Here is a 19450-nt window from a genome sequence, read left to right as displayed (position 1 = left end):
CGCGAATCCAGTGCTATTCATACCTATGAGAGCACATACTCGCAGCAGAATTGACATCCCACTGTGAGTATGTGAGTTAACCCCCCGCCGCCCGCACCCGTGAGCATACATTACCTGCTAGGCACCACAGCTGCATGTGAGGCTCCCGACTCCCATGGGTCCTGCTCAGCCAATCAGTACACGGCAACACTGATTGGCTGAGCAGGACCGGAGCCGGGAGCCTCACATGCAGCCACAGTGCAGAGCAGGTAATGTATACTCTCGGGTGCGGGGGGGTTAACTCACATACTCACAGCGGGATTTAAATTCTGCTGTATGTGCTCTCATAGGGACAAATGGCACTGGATCCGCAGCGGATTTTGCAGCAAATTTCCAGCGTTAAATCCGCTGCAGATCCAGTAAGTGTGAAGGCACCCTTGATACGTATATCCCCATTTTTGTGAATTTATTTTGTAATGGTGTTTTTGTTTGCTCAATGGTTGGCTCTTGGCTTGTGACTATACAAGAAGTCCTGGAAACCATGGATACAACTTATGAACTATTGCTATATGCATGTGTTCCAGGATTCCCTAAGGCTGCATCCAACTTCTTCAGCCACCAGTAGTCAAATGCTTCATGTTTGGGCACAGATAAACCCATCAGTCTCTCCTACTAGAAATCGTAGACACAGACAGAACTATCTCCTGGTCTCTCCATGTAAATGATGGTGGTATAAATGTTATTGTCTTCCTGTCTCTCACAGTAAATCATATAGGCACAGATAGAACTGTCTACTAGTCTCTCCATGTAAATGATTTAGGTACAGATAGTACTTACATAACTTTAATCCCCTTAAATACCTGAATTGCTGGTATATAAGCAGATATGGTCCTGATACCATACACCCACCTCACTCTCTGGACGTTTCCCCCCATCCAGGAGTTTCAGGATTTCTATGCACTCCACGGATATTTTGATATAACCTTCGACCACATCATATAGAGACGGATTTGGCAATTTTCTTGATAAATTTAGAAAATGTTGCAAACCTTGTAAAACAAAGACAGAAATAATCAGAATAAAAAAAAAAAAAAAAATCTTCAAAAGGAACTGTCAATCATCAATAGATAAAATGGAATTTAAAGGGATATTTCCATTTCCGCAAATAGTAAACAGGACAGACTTTGTTTATAGGAATAGAAAAGAGTCACTGCTTTCTTCCAGAAACAGCGCAACCCTTGTCACAGATTGTATGTCATATTACATCTCAGTCCCAAAGTGAATGCCATGATGATAATTCCCTTACAGGAGACTTTATTAGCAGGAAAGGAGCCCGTCAATCCAACCCCCACGTCACAGAACCATACACTGGTCATTAGTCATCTCTATGAGACTGACAGCAGATGTTATACACATATAAAATGTGAATATGACAGCACCACACAGCACACACATTAATGAACACCACATTAGCTGGACCACCAGGCTCCTATTACAACTAAAGCCACTAGCAACAGTATTATATCCCAGTAACTATCATAGGAGGAAAGGATGTGTGTATATATTTTCAATTATTTAGTTTTAAAGGGGTATTTCCACAAGACAAAATCTTTTATTACTCGTCTGCCCTGATCCCCTGCTCAGTCAATCACCGAATGAGAAAGACCACCACTGTGAGGACAAAACATCACAAGAAATAGCCAAAAGCACCAGGATCTGGAGCCATTGGAATGGCAGCTTTAGGTAATTGGGGCAGGTGAGTATGGCATTTTTTTTCTTTTACAGCACCCTGAGCCTGATATTTAAAACAAAATGGTGATCCCGGAATACCCCTTTAATAATACAGTGGTACCTCAGTTCTCGAAATTTATTGGTTCAAGCGGGGCAGTTTGAGAACCGAGCAGTGTTTTCTCATAGGAAATAATTTAAATGTGTTTAATTGGTTTCAGCCCCTACCAATATTCACCTACAGTACTCATTTAATAAATTGAAAAGTGCCCAGTGTAATCCTTGCAGTACAGTACAGCACTATATACTGTACAGGACATTACAGAGCAGCACTATATACTGTACAGGACATTACAGAGCAGCACTATATACTGTACAGGACATTACAGAGCAGCACTATATACTGTACAGGACATTACAGAGCAGCACTATATACTGTACAGGACATTACAGAGCAGCACTATATACTGTACAGGACATTACAGAGCAGCACTATATACTGTACAGGACATTACAGAGCAGCACTATATACTGTACAGGACATTACAGGCCTGCACTATATACTGTACAGGACATTACAGACCAGCACTATATACTGTACAGGACATTACAGAGCAGCACTATATACTGTACAGTACATTACAGAGCAGCACTATATACTGTACAGGACATTACAGAGCAGTACTATACTGTACAGGACATTACAGAACAGCACTATATACTGTACAGGACATTACAGAGCAGCACTATATACTGTACAGGACATTACAGAGCAGCACTATATACTGTACAGGACATTACAGAGCAGCACTATATACTGTACAGGACATTACAGAACAGCACTATATACTGTACAGGACATTACAGAACAGCACTATACTGTAAAGTACATTATACACAAGAAACAGTCAACAAAATTAGCAAGGATAGAACAGAAGTCTCTAACTTCTCTATCATCCTTTACTATATAGAGTGCCCCCATCCCAGCACTGTAACAGATAGGAGATGGTGAGCCACTGTCTGTACTACTACTGTACTGTATATGCACTCCAGCAATCATATACACTCACCGGCCACTTTATTAGGTACACCTGTCCAACTGCACGTTACCACTTAATTTCTAATCAGCCAATAACATGGCGGCAACTCAGTGCATTTAGGCATGTAGACATGGTCAAGACAATCTCCTGCAGTTCAAACCGAGCATCAGTATGTGGAAGAAAGGTGATTTGAGTGCCTTTGAACGTGGCATGGTTGTTGGTGCCAGAAGGGCTGGTCTTAGTATTTCAGAAACTGCTGATCTACTGGGACTATCACGCACAACCATCTCTAGGGTTTACAGAGAATGGTCCGAAAAAGAAAAAACATCCAGTGAGCGGCAGTTCTGTGGGCGGAAATGCCTTGTTGATGCCAGAGGTCAGAGGAGAATGGGCAGACTGGTTTGAGCTGATAGAAAGGCAACAGTGACTCAAATAGCCAACCGTTACAACCAAGGTAGGCAGAAGAGCATCTCTGAACGCACAGTACGTCCAACTTTGAGGCAGATGGGCTACAGCAGCAGAAGACCACACCGGGTGCCACTCCTTTCAGCTAAGAACAGGAAACTGAGGCTACAATTTGCACAAGCTCATCGAAATTGGACAGTAGAAGATTGGAAAAACGTTGCCTGGTCTGATGAGTCTCGATTTCTGCTGCGACATTCGGATGGTAGGGTCAGAATTTGGCGTCAACAACATGAAAGCATGGATCCATCCTGCCTTGTATCAACGGTTCAGGCTGGTGGTGGTGGTGTCATGGTGTGGGGAATATTTTCTTGGCACTCTTTGGGCCCCTTGGTACCAATTGAGCATCGTTGCAACGCCACAGCCTACCTGAGTATTGTTGCTGACCATGTCCATCCCTTTATGACCACAATGTACCCAACATCTGATGGCTACTTTCAGCAGGATAATGCGCCATGTCATAAAGCTAGAATCATCTCAGACTGGTTTCTTGAACATGACAATGAGTTCACTGTACTCCAATGGCCTCCACAGTCACCAGATCTCAATCCAATAGAGCATCTTTGGGATGTGGTGGAACGGGAGATTCGCATCATGGATGTGCAGCCGACAAATGGGCGGCACCTGTGTGATGCCATCATGTCAATATGGACCAAAATCTCTGAGGAATGCTTCCAGCACCTTGTTGTATCTATGCCACGAAGAATTGAGGCAGTTCTGAAGGCAAAAGGGGGTCCAACCCGTTACTAGCATGGTGCACCTAATAAAGTGGCCGGTGAGTGTACAGTACAGGATGGAAGATGGTGGTGCACTGTCTGTACTACTACTGCACTGTATATGCACTCCAGCAATCTTATACAGTACAGGATGGGAGATGGTGGTGCACTGCCTGTACTACTACTGCACTGTATATGCTCTCCAGCAGTCTTATTCAGTACAGAATGGGAGATGGTGGTGCGCTGGCTGTACTACTACTGTACTGTATATGCACTCCAGCAGTCTTATACAGTACTGTACAGGATGGGAGATGTGGTGCACTGGCTGTACTACTACTGTGCAGTGTATGTATTCCAGCAGTCTTAAACAGTACAGGATGGGAGATGTGGTGCACCGACTGTACTACTACTGTACTGTATATGCACTCCAGCAGTCTTATACAGTACAGGATGGGAGATGGTGGTGCACTGACTGTACTACTACTGTACTGTATATGCACTCCAGCAGTCTTATACAGTACTGTACAGGATGGGAGATGTGGTGCACTGACTGTACTACTACTGTACTGTATATGCACTCCAGCAGTCTTATACAGTACTGTACAGGATGGGAGATGTGGTGCACTGGCTGTACTACTACTGTGCAGTGTATGTACTCCAGCAGTCTTATACAGTACAGGATGGGAGATGGCGGTGTACTGACTATACTACTGCACTGTATATGCACTCCAGCAGTCTTATACAGTACAGGATGGGAGATGGTGGTGCACTGCCTGTACTACTACTGCACTGTATATGCACTCCAGCAATCTTATACAGTACAGGATGGGAGATGGTGGTGCACTGACTGTACTACTACTACTGTACTGTATATGCTCTCCAGCAGTCTTATACAGTACTGTACAGGATGGGAGATGTGGTACACTGACTGTACTACTACTGTGCTGTATATGCACTCCAGCAGTCTTATACAGTACTGTACAGGATGGGAGATGGTGGTACACTGACTGTACTACTACTGCACTGTATATGCACTCCAGCAATCTTATACTGTACTGTACAGGATGGGAGATGGTGGTGCACTGGCTGTACTACTACTGTACTGTATATGCTCTCCAGCAGTCTTATACAGCACTGTAATGTATGGGAGATTGTGGTGCACTGCCTGTACTACTACTGCACTGTATATGCACTCCAGCAGTCTTATACAGTACTGTACAGGATGGGAGATGGTGGTGCACTGGCTGTACTACTACTACTACACTGTATATGCACTCCAGCAGTCTTATACAGTACAGGATGGGAGATGGTGGTGCACTGACTGTACTACTACTGTACTGTATATGCACTCCAGCAGTCTTATACAGTACAGGATGGGAGATGGTGGTGCACTGACTGTACTACTACTGCACTGTATATGCACTCCAGCAGTCTTATACAGTACTGTACAGGATGGGAGATGGTGGTGCGCTGGCTGTACTACTACTGCACTGTATATGCACTCCAGCAGTCTTATACAGTACTGTACAGGATGGGAGATGGTGGTGCACTGTCTGTACTACTACTGTACTGTATATGCACTCCAGCAGTCTTATACAGTACAGGATGGGTGATGGTGGTGCACTGACTGTACTACTACTGTACTGTATATGCACTCCAGCAATCTTATACAGTACTGTATGTGAAGCCTCACCACTGCTAAACTCACCAGGTACAACCCACCATCCACGCTGGCAAAAACGTTCAGATACCAAGCAAATTCTGAACGTAACTTCCAGGCAAATTTTGGTTCAAATACCGCAGTATTACTGTACTTCAAGACTCGGGGGGCGAAAAGTGTTAGAGAACCGAGCAAGAGTTTGAGAACCAAAGTAAACTTTCCTTGAAAATACAGTTTGAGTGGCGGGGTACCACTGTATTAGTATCTACAGTACAAAAGACGCTTCTTATAGCCATCTAACGCATTGCTGCTGGTAAGCTGGGTGATTACAACAGTGGCTGCCATTACAGCTTATGGGTTGCCACCCAGCTTTCCCAAGGCCCTGAATGGACAGCTGTCCTGTCAGATGGCTATAAGCACGATAGGATAGGTCTCTGTAGGTCAGCAGCCATGTCTGCTGTCACCAATCTTCACCAGGATCAGATATAAGCAGCAGCTAACACAGTCACGTGACAGCTCCGGTATATACTATATACATTATCTGGGCACTGACACCCCACCTTTCAGAGAACTTTGAGGGTCCTTCAGTAAGGATTTCAGGCGGGTCCCCGTGAACTCCACCTCCGGAGATTTCGGCTTCTTGGCCCCGGGCTCCGGTGTCTCCCCCTCGGTTCCCGAGCTCTTTCTCTTCTTCCCCATGATCTGCTGCCTGCACTCTCCCCACTGTCAGCAGCAGTAAAACACGTGGGCACCACACACAGGAACCAGTCCGTGCGACACATGCTCCCCCGGAAACAAGTCAGATCTGAATAAGTTCCGGAAGTGACCTGCAGACTACTGTAGTATAACTAGTACATACTGTGTAAGCTTTAGCTGACATTAATAAATATCCTCTCACACTGACTTGTCAGTAGAACTTAGAGGGTGTACTGAGCGGAAAACAAAAAAATGTATGTTGTGCTCAGGAAAAGGAAATTTCCCTGCAGTACTAGTTATCACCATCGGGTGGCAGTGACGTCCTCTTCAGTCTACACTATAGCCTTTCTATAGCAAAACTTCGCAAAAAAACAGTGGAGCTGTTGCCTATAGCAACCGATAAGATTTAATTTTTCTGAGGCCTTTTATAACATTGAAAGCTGGAATCTGATTGGTTGCTAAGGGAAACTGCTCCCATGCTCCTTTATTCATAGTTAAATCCCCTCTTGTTTATGAAAAGCTGTGCTGCTGCCATGACAGAGCCAACCATGATGACTATCCCCAAAGTACCCAGTCAGTAGTGGCTGCCATACAGCTCAATAAAGAGACATCACTGAGGTTTTAAAGGGGGATTTATCCTCTATCCACAGTGAGCACAAGTGGCAAACTGCAACTCTCCAGCTGGAGCAAAACTACAATTTCCATCATGGCTGGACAGCCAAAGCTAAAGCAGCTTTGGCTGTCCAGGCATGATTGGAAATTGTAGTTTTGCAACAGCTGGAGGACTACAAGTTTGACACCCCTATAAAGGGATAGGTGTCAGAACGTGGGGGTCTCATGGCAGCGATCCCTTGCAATATCAAGAACAAGGCCTGACTCCTTTGTAGAGAACAGTGACTAGCACATACCTGCCGCCATTCCATTCATTGTTTATGGATCTGGAGGATCCAACTTTTTAAAAATAGAGTAAATATAGACTATATTATCTGTGGTGAAGTTTTTGGTTTGTGGTATACTGTAATGTAGTTGCCTGGTTAAAAAAAATCTATTGTCATATTCACTATCGTAGATGTTGGCTAAATGCTCATTTGACCAACATCTATTTCTTCCATCTTTACCATCAGTTTCCTTGCTCATCTTAGCAGAACGTGCATGTTTTTATTAATGTCAGAAAAAGCAGACCCCTCTGGCAGCAGCATTTCTGACAAGGCCAATGGGTAAAGTTAACAATACACAACAGCTCTCTCTTCCGTTTCCCCGATTTGCCAATTTGCAACAACGGCCGTGATTAATAGAAAATTTACATTGTGCTGCAGTCTATGGAATCATGGCTGGAGTGTACAGTATACACATAGGGGGACATGTGTTATGCGACGAAATGTGGTTTTTCAGCGGAAAGTGCCGATTTGTGAATAATTTTAAGCGCAAATGGGCGATTTTCGAATAAAATATTCGCAAATCGGCACTTTCCGACGGGTACGCCGGGGGGGCAGGGAGGGGGTGTGGAGGGCGTGGAACAGGGGCGTGGACTCATAGTCCGCAAATTCATTATTTTTGTATCTTAAAGATACGCCAAAAACCTACTCCAGTCCTCAGCTGCCTCCGCCTCTACAGAAATCCCCGTAGCGCCGGAGATGCGGGGACATTTTTAAAGGAGACCTGTCACCTCCCATGCCAGGGTGACAGGCTCCCGACCCCCGTTAGATCCCCCTATACTCACATGATCCCGCCGGGTCCCGCTTCCTGAGCCGGTCGGGTCACGGAGATATGAGCGCCCAAAGCCCGACGCGCGCGCTGACAGCAGAGTCAGACGCTCATAGAGAATGAATGGGGAGTCCGATACTCCGTCATTCTCTATGGGCATCGGACTCTCCTGTCAGCCCGCGCGCGGGGCTTCGGGCGCTTATATCTCCGTGACCCGACCGGCTCAGGAAGCGGGACCCGGCGGGATCACGTGAGTATAGGGGGATCTAACGGGGGTCAGGAGCCTGTCACCCCGGCGCGGGGGGTGACAGGTCCTCTTTAAGTCCGGCGTAAAAAACGTCGGACTTAATGAATAGCAAATGGGGAAACAAAAAACACAGGGCAGAGCGCCTCATAGGGTGACACTGTATACTCAAAAGCACCGTAGCGATGAAGTTGCACACAGGTTTAAGCTCACCTGATGTGGTTGTGAGAAGCCACAACCACTATAACCGCATGTAAATGGTATAATGTACACTTGGCCGCTGCAGGAGACTCTCAGCCGCAGAACCCTCGGGTATGCGTAGTCATATGTAGAATCCAAATGAAAAAGGGAGATATGTCCCTGCGCAGACCATAAGTATAGAAGCAAATTTTATTGGTGTATATCCACAGGTAACGCGTTTCGAGAGCGCTGGGCTCTCTTTTTCAAACCTCCAGAGCGATGCTAGCATGTAAGTTCTGAGAAACTAACTCATTTTATGATGGTATATGAATTTATAAGTCCTGCTTTTATGAATGATGTTGTACTAGAACACTATCCTATGATCTATGACCACTTAATAGTGTTAATAGGTGACTATGAGATTGATCAAGATTGCACCCTTGTTAATGACGCAGGTGGACTCATCCGATATATGTGTTTGTGTGTTTGCATACTTAGATCTCGATGTGTACCATGTTTTAAGTATCCTGGAGGTTTGAAAAAGAGAGCCCAGCGCTCTCGAAACGCGTTACCTGTGGATATACACCAATAAAATTTGCTTCTATACTTATGGTCTGCGCAGGGACATATCTCCCTTTTTCATTTGGACTTAATAAATGTTCCCCATAGTATACGCTCCGGCCAGGATCCGTAGCAACCGACATATCAGTTTTGTGCGGCCAGACAACCCTGACAGTGCACAAAATGCAGAGTGCGGCTCCTGACGCACTTTCTATTGGGTGCTATGGTGAATTCAATAGAAATGAAGTTTATCCTAGACAGTACTGCAGAATCGGCCAGGATAAACTTCACTGACACCGGCCGTTCTGTGACACGGCCGGGTCACAGAACGGCCGGTGTTATACGTTGTGGGAACGTGGCCTAGTTGAGGATGAAAAATATCTGATTCAGACAAAAGTAAATGTTCACACAACAATTTTTTTTATAAAATAACAGCCACTAAATTAATTTAAAACAACAAATGAGTAACATGCAAGGAGGCATAAATCATGATAAATGATGTCACTCCCCTATTTCCACCAATCCGGCGAGCGTGGGATACGACTGGTGTATGCCATGAAAAAGGGTCAATCTGCCCCTTTTCCGTGGTCACCTGGGGCGAATTTTGATTTTGTTCTTACCTGTAAAAAAAAAAAAAAAAAAAAAAAAAAAACTTTCTGGTGCGTTTACACAGAGAGATTTATCTGACAGATCTTTGAAGCCAAAGCCAGGAACAGTCTATAAACAGAAAACAGGTCATAAAGGAAATACTGGGATCTATCCTCTCTTCAAATCCATTCCCGGCTTCAAAAATCTTTCAGATAATCTGTCTGTGTAAACGCACCATCAGTCTGTGTTGTATGGATAGCTTTAGCCATTCTGGGCCTCCATTTATTACTTGGAGCAAAGAAAAGCCATAAAGAGCTTCTCTATCTCTGGAGGATCTCAGCTCAGTGATTTCAATGAGTACTGTGTAATGCTTCATTTCTCCTGTAGGGGAGCTGCAGGGCACTTGCTAGTAGATTCCTGCTTAAATTACAGACGATCACAGGGTGACCAGTGATCATATTATTTCCGGAAAAAAACGTCCTAAGGCTACATTCACATCAGGGTTTTTTTGTGCCATATAGTGGCATTATACATCCCTGTACATCCTACTGTATGTACCCTGTATACATTTTGCATCAATCTTGTCGACTCTGCTTTTGTATACATTGTAAAAAATTAAAAAAAAAAGGATAAAGACGCATTCAAAGCAAAACATACGCACAAAAGGCACACTTTGTGCCTACGTTACGCTATACAAGAGAATGGCTATGTCGTAATGTACGTCTACATCCTTTGTTTATGTAAACCACATACACGTCCGACTCGAAGAAAAAAACGAGACGTGAACCTAGCCTAACAAGAAAGGATTATCCAAACAGGAAAACCCAACATTGTAGTTCAGGGGTCTTTACCATCCAAGCACGTTTCTGGCTATAACGCTCTAGGATGACTGCCAGCCTTCCCTGCCCCGTCTACGATCTTTATGGGAGGGGTCAGACGGAGTTTTGTAATGCATCTTCTAAAAAAGATTCTGGTCTTTCTTTAAAAGATTGATGGCTTCTCTTCTAGATTTCTAATGAACACCATCTCAAAGGAGGGGAAATATATAGCTTTTGTGGTGCGGGTATCAAAGGAATCAAATCATGAGGATGGAATGTGTGATAGACGGGCTTATATTACCAGCAGCAGGTTCTCAGGCTCCCTGATGCCCTGTATTTGTCATGTTGTTTGAGTTTCCCTGCGTTTTGTTTGAGTTTTTGTGATAGGAGCAGCGGATTACATTTTTGGCAATGGTTCAATAGGAAAGTGTAGACTAGAAGATAAGTCTCCCTGCCTACACAACGCCTATATCACCTCCAGCTTTTAACATAACTACTTCACATCTATTTTTACACATAGTGTTAAGTGCTGGGGAATCAGCTCAGGATATAAGGAACATCATTCATTTTACTTTTTTCGTGAATTAGTAAACATAAAACTACATGAATAAATGATGTAGCAAAACGGGAGCAAAGGGCAAAGGTACCATAGAGGCAAATGCTAGGAGGCCGTGGAGATACAAGAGATCAGGCAGGGTGGGCCGCATCACTAGTTTTACTGAAAGACAACAACCTTTATGGGGGTCTCAGGGTGGAGATTCTTCATTAACTAAAAATTTAATAAAAATTATCTGATTTAAAAAAAAAAAAGCGCAGTAAGGGTGGGTTCATACTGAGGAATTCTCGTGGATAATGTCACTTCTTTCGGCGGATAGCGGAATACGCCGGCCCATAGAATGGTGCGCACGGACATACTGCGGAATTCCGCTGACATTATCCGCGAGAATTCCTCAGTATGAGCCCACCCTAAGAATGAAAACTAGATTGGAGTCAAGCAATATTCATGGAGTCCTACGCACGGTAGTTAAGTACATGGGGATGTCAACCAATATCTCATAAAGGCTCTATGGTAATCAGTGCTATTGAGCCCCCTTTCCTTATTTATAATAAAGAAGCGCTCATGTATTTTTTTTTTCTTGCTCATATATTGTACACTTACCATATTCCTGCAGTGTCATCTGTTTCATCCCAACTCTGCATCCATACATTTTATTACTGTATCTAAATCATGTGACCTCTGATCAACCGCCATTTTGACTTTCATATTTTAAAATGGATGCTCTCCCTTTTAAGGCTGGGTTCTGGTATTGTGGTCCTCATATTGCAACCAAAACCAGGAGTGGATTAAAAACACAGAAAGGATCTGTTCACACCATGTTGAAATTGAGTGGATGGCCGCCATATAACAGTAAATAACGGCCATTATTTCAATATAACAGCCGTTGTTTAAAAATAACAGCAAATATTTGCCATTAAATGACGGCCATCCACTCAATTTCAACATTGTGTGACCAGATCCTTTCTGTATTTTTAATCCACTCCTGGTTTTGGTTGCAATATGAGGACCACAATACTGACTGAAATATACGTAGTGTGAAACCAGCCTAAATCTGCCCCAATTCCATGATGCATCACCACAGTGTCACATGGGCAGCTAGAGCTGGTACCATCTCTTCTTACTGGGAGGACAGTGTAATTATCCTTATCTCTATATTCTCTATAGTATATAAGTACACATCCACTATAACTGTATGGGCTGTATCCACGGCCGGATTAAAGGGGGGGCACAAGGGGCACGTGCCTCTGGGCCTCCACCACTAGGGGGCCCCCACCAGCTGGAACCCGGAAGGGGAGTTCCGGAGCTTTTTTTTTTTTTCGGGCGGTTTGGGGGGGGGGGGCTGAGGGGAGTGATGGGTCGGCCGGGGGATCAGGCAGGTACAGAGGCAGGCTGTAAAGGTCTCCCCCATGCAGGGCCGGCGTGAGCTTCTGGTACAGACAGGCCGGAAGCTCACAGTGCAGCCCCGCGATGCCCGAACCTCTCTCCTGTTTGGCAGCGGCGTGATGACGTCACACGCACGCTGCTGAGCAGGGAAGTTCGGGCATTGCGGGGCTGCACTGTGAGCTTCCGGCCTGTCTGTACCGGAAGCTCACGCCGGCCCTGCATGGGGGAGACCTTTTCAGCCTGCCTCTGTACCTGCCGCCCTGCTGATCCCCCGGCTGGTCCCCCGGCCCGCCCGCGAATGCCCCGGACCCCCGGCTGGTCCCCCTGCCACCCAGCTGATCCCTCAGCCCCCCGACCGCTCCCTCTTCCCTCCCTGCCTGTCACCTCAGCTGCCCCCACCCATCCTCTCCCCCTGCCACCCCAGCTTACCCCGATCTTCTCCCCTAGCCCCCCGATCTTCTGCCCCTGCAACCCCAGCCGCCCCCCATCTTTTCCCCCTGCAACCCCAGCCGCCCTCCCATCTTCTCCCCCTGCAACCCCACCCGCCCCCCATCTTCTCCCCCTGCAACCCCAGCCGCCCTCCCATCTTCTCCCCCTGCAACTCCAGCCGCCCTCCCATCTTCTCCCCCTGCAACCCCAGCCGCCCCCCATCTTCTCCCCCTGCAACCCTAGCCGCCCTCCCATCTTCTCCCCCTGCAACCCCAGCCGCCCCCCATCTTCTCCCCCTGCAACCCTAGCCGCCCTCCCATCTTCTCCCCCTGCAACCCCAGCCGCCCCCCATCTTCTCCCTCTGCAACCCCAGCCGCCCTCCCATCTTCTCCCCCTGCAACTCCAGCCGCCCCCCGTCTTCTGCCCCTGCAACCCCAGCTGCCCTCCCATCTTCTCCCCCTGCAACCCCAGCCACCCTCCCATCTTCTCCCCCTGCAACCCCAGCCGCCCCCCATCTTCTCCCCCTGCAACCCCAGCTGCCCTCCCATCTTCTCCCCCTGCAACCCCAGCCGCCCTCCCATCTTCTCCCCCTGCAACCCCAGCCGCCCCCCATCTTCTCCCCCTGCAACCCCAGCTGCCCTCCCATCTTCCCCCCCTGCAACCCCAGCTGCCCTCCCATCTTCTCCCCCTGCAACCCCAGCTGCCCTCCCATCTTCTCCCCCTGCAACCCCAGCTGCCCTCCCATCTTCTCCCCCTGCAACCCCAGCTGCCCTCCCATCTTCTCCCCCTGCAACCCCAGCTGCCCTCCCATCTTCTCCCCCTGCAACCCCAGCCGCCCCCCATCTCCCCCTGCAACCCCAGCCGCCCCCCATCTTCTCCCCCTGTTGCCCCAGCTGCTCCCCCTGTTCCCCAGGTTCTCCCCCTCCCCCAGTCGCCCCAGCTGCTCTCCCTGCCCCCCAGCTTCTCCCCCTGCCACCCCAGCTGCCCTCCCATCTTCTCCCCCTGTCACCCTAGCTTCTCCCCCTCCCCCTGCCACCCCAGCTGCCCTCCCATCTTCTCCCCCTGTCACCGCAGCTTCTCCCCCTCCCCCTGCCACCCTAGCTGCCCTCCCATCTTCTCCCCCTGTCACCCCAGCTGCTCCCCCTGTTCCCCAGGTTCTCCCCCTACCCCGGTCGCCCCATCTGCTCCCCCTGTTCCCCAGGTTCTCCCCCTACCCCGGTCGCCCCAGCTGCTCCCCCTGTTCCCCAGGTTCTCCCCCTCCCCCAGTTGCCCCAGCTGCTCTCCCTGCCCCCCAGCTTTTTCCCCTCCCCCTGTTGCCCCAGCTGCTATCCCTGCCTCCCTTCCCCAGTCGCCCCCAGCTGCCTCCCTTCCCCAGTCACCCCCAGCTGCCTCCCTTCCCCAGTCACCCTCAGCTGCCTCCCTTCCGCAGTCACCCCCAGCTGCCCGCCTGCAGATGAGTTGTGGTCGGAGTAGTCTTCATGATGGCTGCTCCAGATGGAGAAGAAAGCGAAGTGTGAGCGAAGGCGATAGGAGAAGACGTCACCCGTGAGTCATTAGTAACTGCACTGTAATTACTTCTATAATGTGCAGAGCCTGTGTACCATTGGGGTCTTAATGGGTCAGTGTATCGTTTGCGGTAGTGTACTGACACAGCCCCGGGGTCACTACAGTACACTAGCGCAAATTTTTAAACTAGGACCCAACTACAAGAGCTGCAGGCACTACAACTCCCAGCGTATGCTGAGGGCTGCAGACTGTCAGTAAATGCTGGGAGTTGTAGTGCCTGCAGCTGTTGTAGTTGGGTCCTGGGTGCATTATACACTGGATTCTTTGTGGGAGATGAGAATACATAGATCTGTGGGGGCTCAGTGCAGGGAAGTGACCCCAGAAAATCACTAATAGGGGATAGGGGGAGATGTTTTTTTTCTATCTCCTATTAGTGCTGTTCTGGGGTCACTTCCCTACACTGAGCCCCCACAGATCTATGTATTCTTATATGTCAAAGCATCCAATGTATGATGCACCTAGGACCCAACTACAGCAGCTGCAGGCACAACTACTCCCAGCATGTACTGACAGTCTGCAGCCCTCAGGATATGCTGGGAGTTGTAGTACAGCAGTACAATCCTCTTATAACTGTAGACAGATGTATTGCTGGACCTTCAGGGCTGATGGTAGTCACCCACAGACTGCAGCCACCAGGACACTCTGCACACAGTGATTTATTCAGAGACTACAACTCCCAGCATACCCTGAGTTTTAGTTCGACTGAAAATGTTATTTACAAGGGATTTGTCACAGATACAGATGAATCCAGGAAAGGAGCGGGTCAGCATGTTGTGTCTCACTGGTTCTATACTGGTGGGCCCCAGGTGCCCCAGTCCGACACTGGACAGAACCAGTCCCCAAATTAAGTCCCCAGCCTCCTTCCTTCCTCCATCACGTCTGTTTGATGAGAAGAGCGGGCATCAAGCAAAGCGGCACCCCAGTACCTAGTACTACTGCCAGCCGGGGGGTGCCGCTCAGTAGTACTGGGTGCTGGAGTGCCGGCCTCCAGCACCCAGTATACACCATGCAGGTAACCTGTCAGTGCCGAGGGGAAGGGCCTCAGCATGCAAAGTGCCTAGGGCAGCATGAACTCTAAATACAGGCCTGGGTGTAGGGTTAACTGTGTGTTGACACATCTCCCGCCCGGCAGGCTCCTCAGACTTCCCCCTGATAGAGGCTTCCTAGAAGGTCCCGAACAACACTCTCCTGCTGCGACCCCCCCCCTCCTCCCCTCTGACCTCACTGAGGAGAGGACAGCGCACCGACGGGACCTCAAGTGGTAGGAAACCTGATTTCTCCAGCTGCAGCAGGGAGGTGACGTCACAGAGCCTGCTGGACGATCTATCACAGCGGCTGCCAGGCTGAAGGAACCAGGAGAGAAGAGAGAAGACCCATCCCCTGCCCAGATCAGGTGAGTATGAGTGAATGGGGTATATTTACTATGGAGGACATTACAGCAGGGGTATATACTATGGGGGACATTACAGCAGGGGTATATACTATGGAGGACATTACAGCAGGGGTATATATAATATGGAGGACATTACAGCAGGGGTATATATACTATGGGGGACATTACAGCAGGTGATATATACTATGGAGGACATTACAGCAGGTGTATATACTATGGAGGACATTACAGCAGGGGTATATATACTATGGAGGACATTACAGCAGGGGAATATATACTATGGAGGACATTACAGCAGGTGTATATACTATGGAGGACATTACAGCAGGGGTATATATAATATGGAGGACATTACAGCAGGGGTATATATACTATGGGGGACATTACAGCAGGTGGTATATACTATGGGGGGCATTACAGCAAGGGTATATATACTATGGAGGACATTACAGCAGGTGTATATACTATGGAGGACATTACAGCAGGGGTATATATACTATGGAGGACATTACAGCAGGGGTATATACTATGGAGGACATTACAGCAGGTGGTATATACTATGGGGGGCATTACAGCAGGGGTATATATACTATGTATGGGGACACATATCAGAGCAGGAGGTATATACTATGTATGGGGTCACATATCAGAGCAGGTGGTATATACTATGGAGGACATTACAGCAGGGGTATATATACTATGGAGGACATTACAGCATGGGGTATATACTATGTATGGGGACACATATCAGAGCAGGGGGTATATACTATGTATGGGGACATTACAGCAGGGGGCATATACTGTACTATGTATGGGGTCACATATCAGAGCAGGGGGCATATACTATGGGGGCACATTCGAGAAGGTGGTATATACTATGGAGGCACATTAGAGCAGGGGGCATATACTATGGGGGCACATTAGAGCAGGGGGTATATACTATGTATGGGGACACATATCAGAGCAGGGGGCATATACTATGTAAGGGGACATTACAGCAGGGGGCATATACTATGGGGGCACATATCAGAGCAGGGGGTATATACTATGTATGGAGACACATATCAGAACAGGGGTATATACTATTAATGGGGACACATATCAGAGCATGGGCCATATACTATGGAGGCACATTAGAGCAGGGGGTATATACTATGGGGGCACATTAGAGCAGGGGGTATATACTATGGGGGCACATTACAGCAGGGGGCACAGCAGGGCTGGACATTATTACTATATGATGGCACAGCAGGGGGCAATATTACTATAAGTGGGCACAACATGAGGACTTTATTACTATACAGAGGCACAACAGGAGATATTATTACTATATGTGGTGTGGACATGTCACTGGTAAAGTGCTCGAGGGGATGTACATCTCACCCAGGTTGATACACAGTGTGAGATGGTGAGTCCAGGAGGCATCTGTGCTCAGCAGTGTTATGCTGCTGAGCTATTATTTATTATTGCCGGGCCTGGACTTACATGGAATGGCAGGTAGGTTTTGGTAGTGGGACTTGCCATTCCCTCCCCCTCGATCCAGTGTGGGTTTTGGGATCAGGTGAGCTCTGATCCCAATCAGCCTGAGAAGGCAAAAGCTGTGCTCAGTGTACAGGTCTCTCTCTCTCAGCCAGGAGTGAACAGCCTGCATGCTGTTTGGTGAGAGCTGGGAAGACAGCCGCTGCTGGGGCCTGTTCACACCCCGCAATACTGATCACTGAAGTGCCAGAGAGGTAACCTGCTGTATTAGTAAGCGCCCAGACGGGCAGGACTTTTTGTTTTGTTTATTCTCACTGCACAGTGTTGCTGTATTTATGTTACTGGACTGTTTATGCTACAAATAAACACCCAAAGCTGTTTTATGAGCCCAAGTTTGCTGCCTGAACTGTGTCCAAACACACCATCCCCCGGGAAGATCCCTACAATTGGTGCTGCGGAGCGGGCAAAACGGTTGCTAGGGGCAACGGTGTGCATCAACTTGGCTACAGCTGCTTATGTCCTGGGTGAAGGCTGCGGCTTCACTCCAAAAACAGTCAAGCAACATGGAGGAGATGATGAAGCAGTTAATGCAAGTGAATATGCAGCAACAACAGGCTCTGACAGACGCTAACCTACGCCATGAGCAAGCATTGGCCGCACAACAACAGGCATTGGCCGCACAACAACAGGCTCAGGCAGCCGCTAAACAGGATCAGGCAGCCGCTAATCTGCGCCATGAACAGACAATGGCTGCACATCAGCAAGCAATGGCTCAACAACAGAGACTTATTGAGCACCTGATAGCAAAGCAAGAGGCGTCTGCAGGTGCTAATCCCCAGCTGGTGGCAGCAGCCGCGCCAGAGACTTTGTCTGTGAGAAGAGCTGTGCAGCGTGCGCTGCAAAAGATGACTGCTGATGACGATGTTGAGGCCTACTTAACTGTCTTTGAGCGTGTGGCTGAGCGAGAAAAGTTACCCTCCACTGAGTGGGCAGAGGTCATTGCTCCCTATTTAACAGGCGAACCTCAAAAGGCCTATTATGACCTCAGTGAGCAAGAGGTCAAGGACTATCCTCGGCTAAGAGCAGAGATACTCGCCCGACTAGGAGTTACTGCTGCTGTCCGTGCCCGGAGGGTCCGCAACTGGAGCTACAGTCTGGACAAGTCAGCGAGGTCCCAGATGTACGACCTGATTCATCTGGCAAGAAAATGGTTGGAGCCAGACACCTCTACTCCTGCCCAGATCCTAGAGAGGGTCGTGATGGATCGCTACCTCCGTGCCCTTCCTGCTGATCTACAACGCTGGGTGGGACAAGGCGACCCTAGGAGTGCCGACGAACTCGTCAGCCTTGTGGAGAGGTTCCAGGCGACCGAGGACTACCTCCGTGATGTTCCTGCAGCACCGTCACCTCCCCGGAGTGCCAGATCTGTGCCATCATCTGGTAAGAGACTTCCATCTATTGGGGGAGTGTGGAGGGGTGCTGATAGAGGGAAGAGCGCTCAGGAGGTGTCTCAGGGGCAAAAGACTGGTGGGGGACCCCGGTGGCTAAGTGGCCCTAAAAAGGACTCCCTGCCAAGGAGACCAGGCCCTATCCAGTGCTGGAGATGCCACGAGACGGGACATATGTCTGCCCATTGCCCTCTTACCTCTGAGCCCATGGAGTGTGACGCTAGCCGGCGTCAGTCGCTATTTGCGGAGCCGTCTTTTGTTGCAGTCACTGGACTAGAGACTGAACCACAAGTCTGCAACATTACTGTAAATGACTTTCCTGTTAAGGCGTTGCTGGACTCAGGAAGCCTTGTCACCCTGGTGCATGCCAGCCTGGTGACTGGGGACTTTGTGCCAGCAAGACATATGAGTGTGGTATGCATACATGGCGATACAAAGGTTTACCCTATAGTACGGGCTAATGTCGGGACTGAACTAGGTGCTGTACAATATGAAGTGGGTGTGGTTAAAAACCTTATGCATAATGTTATATTGGGGCGTGATTTTCCTTTGTTCTGGGCTCTATGGGGAAAACAACAATCCCCTGAAAGGAGTGAGGAGACCCCTAAGCCTATTGCATTACCCACGGTAAATGATAAAAATGTACAGGAGGAATATGATGCTTTTCCTTTGCAGGTCCTGGCTGGTGAGGAAGAGGCTCCTCCCACTGTGCAAAATGTTCCAGACTTAGAGGTGTCTAGGGATAATTTTGGTACTGCACAATTACAGGACCCCACTCTCAAAAATGCGAGAGAGCAGGTCACTGTTATGAATGGGG

At 48.3% G+C, this 19450-nt stretch overlaps 1 protein-coding gene across 1 annotated transcript in view; it reads right to left on the bottom strand.

Moving 5' to 3' along the window:
- Positions 1–6362, bottom strand: part of URB1 (URB1 ribosome biogenesis homolog) — a 62005-nt gene extending 55643 nt beyond the window's left edge. Inside the window, exons 1-2 of the mRNA XM_069945791.1 lie at positions 6146–6362; positions 889–1028 (exon numbers count right to left, since the gene is read on the bottom strand). Coding sequence (XP_069801892.1) covers positions 889–1028; positions 6146–6284 — 279 coding nt within the window. The 5' untranslated portion in view covers positions 6285–6362. The remainder of the gene's footprint in view (positions 1–888; positions 1029–6145) is intronic.
- Positions 6363–19450: the final 13088 nt, after the last annotated feature.

The sequence above is a fragment of the Dendropsophus ebraccatus genome, chromosome 11, assembly GCF_027789765.1.
Source record: "Dendropsophus ebraccatus isolate aDenEbr1 chromosome 11, aDenEbr1.pat, whole genome shotgun sequence".
Classification (NCBI taxonomy): domain Eukaryota; kingdom Metazoa; phylum Chordata; class Amphibia; order Anura; family Hylidae; genus Dendropsophus; species Dendropsophus ebraccatus.
This window is presented reverse-complemented; position numbering and strand designations above follow the sequence as displayed.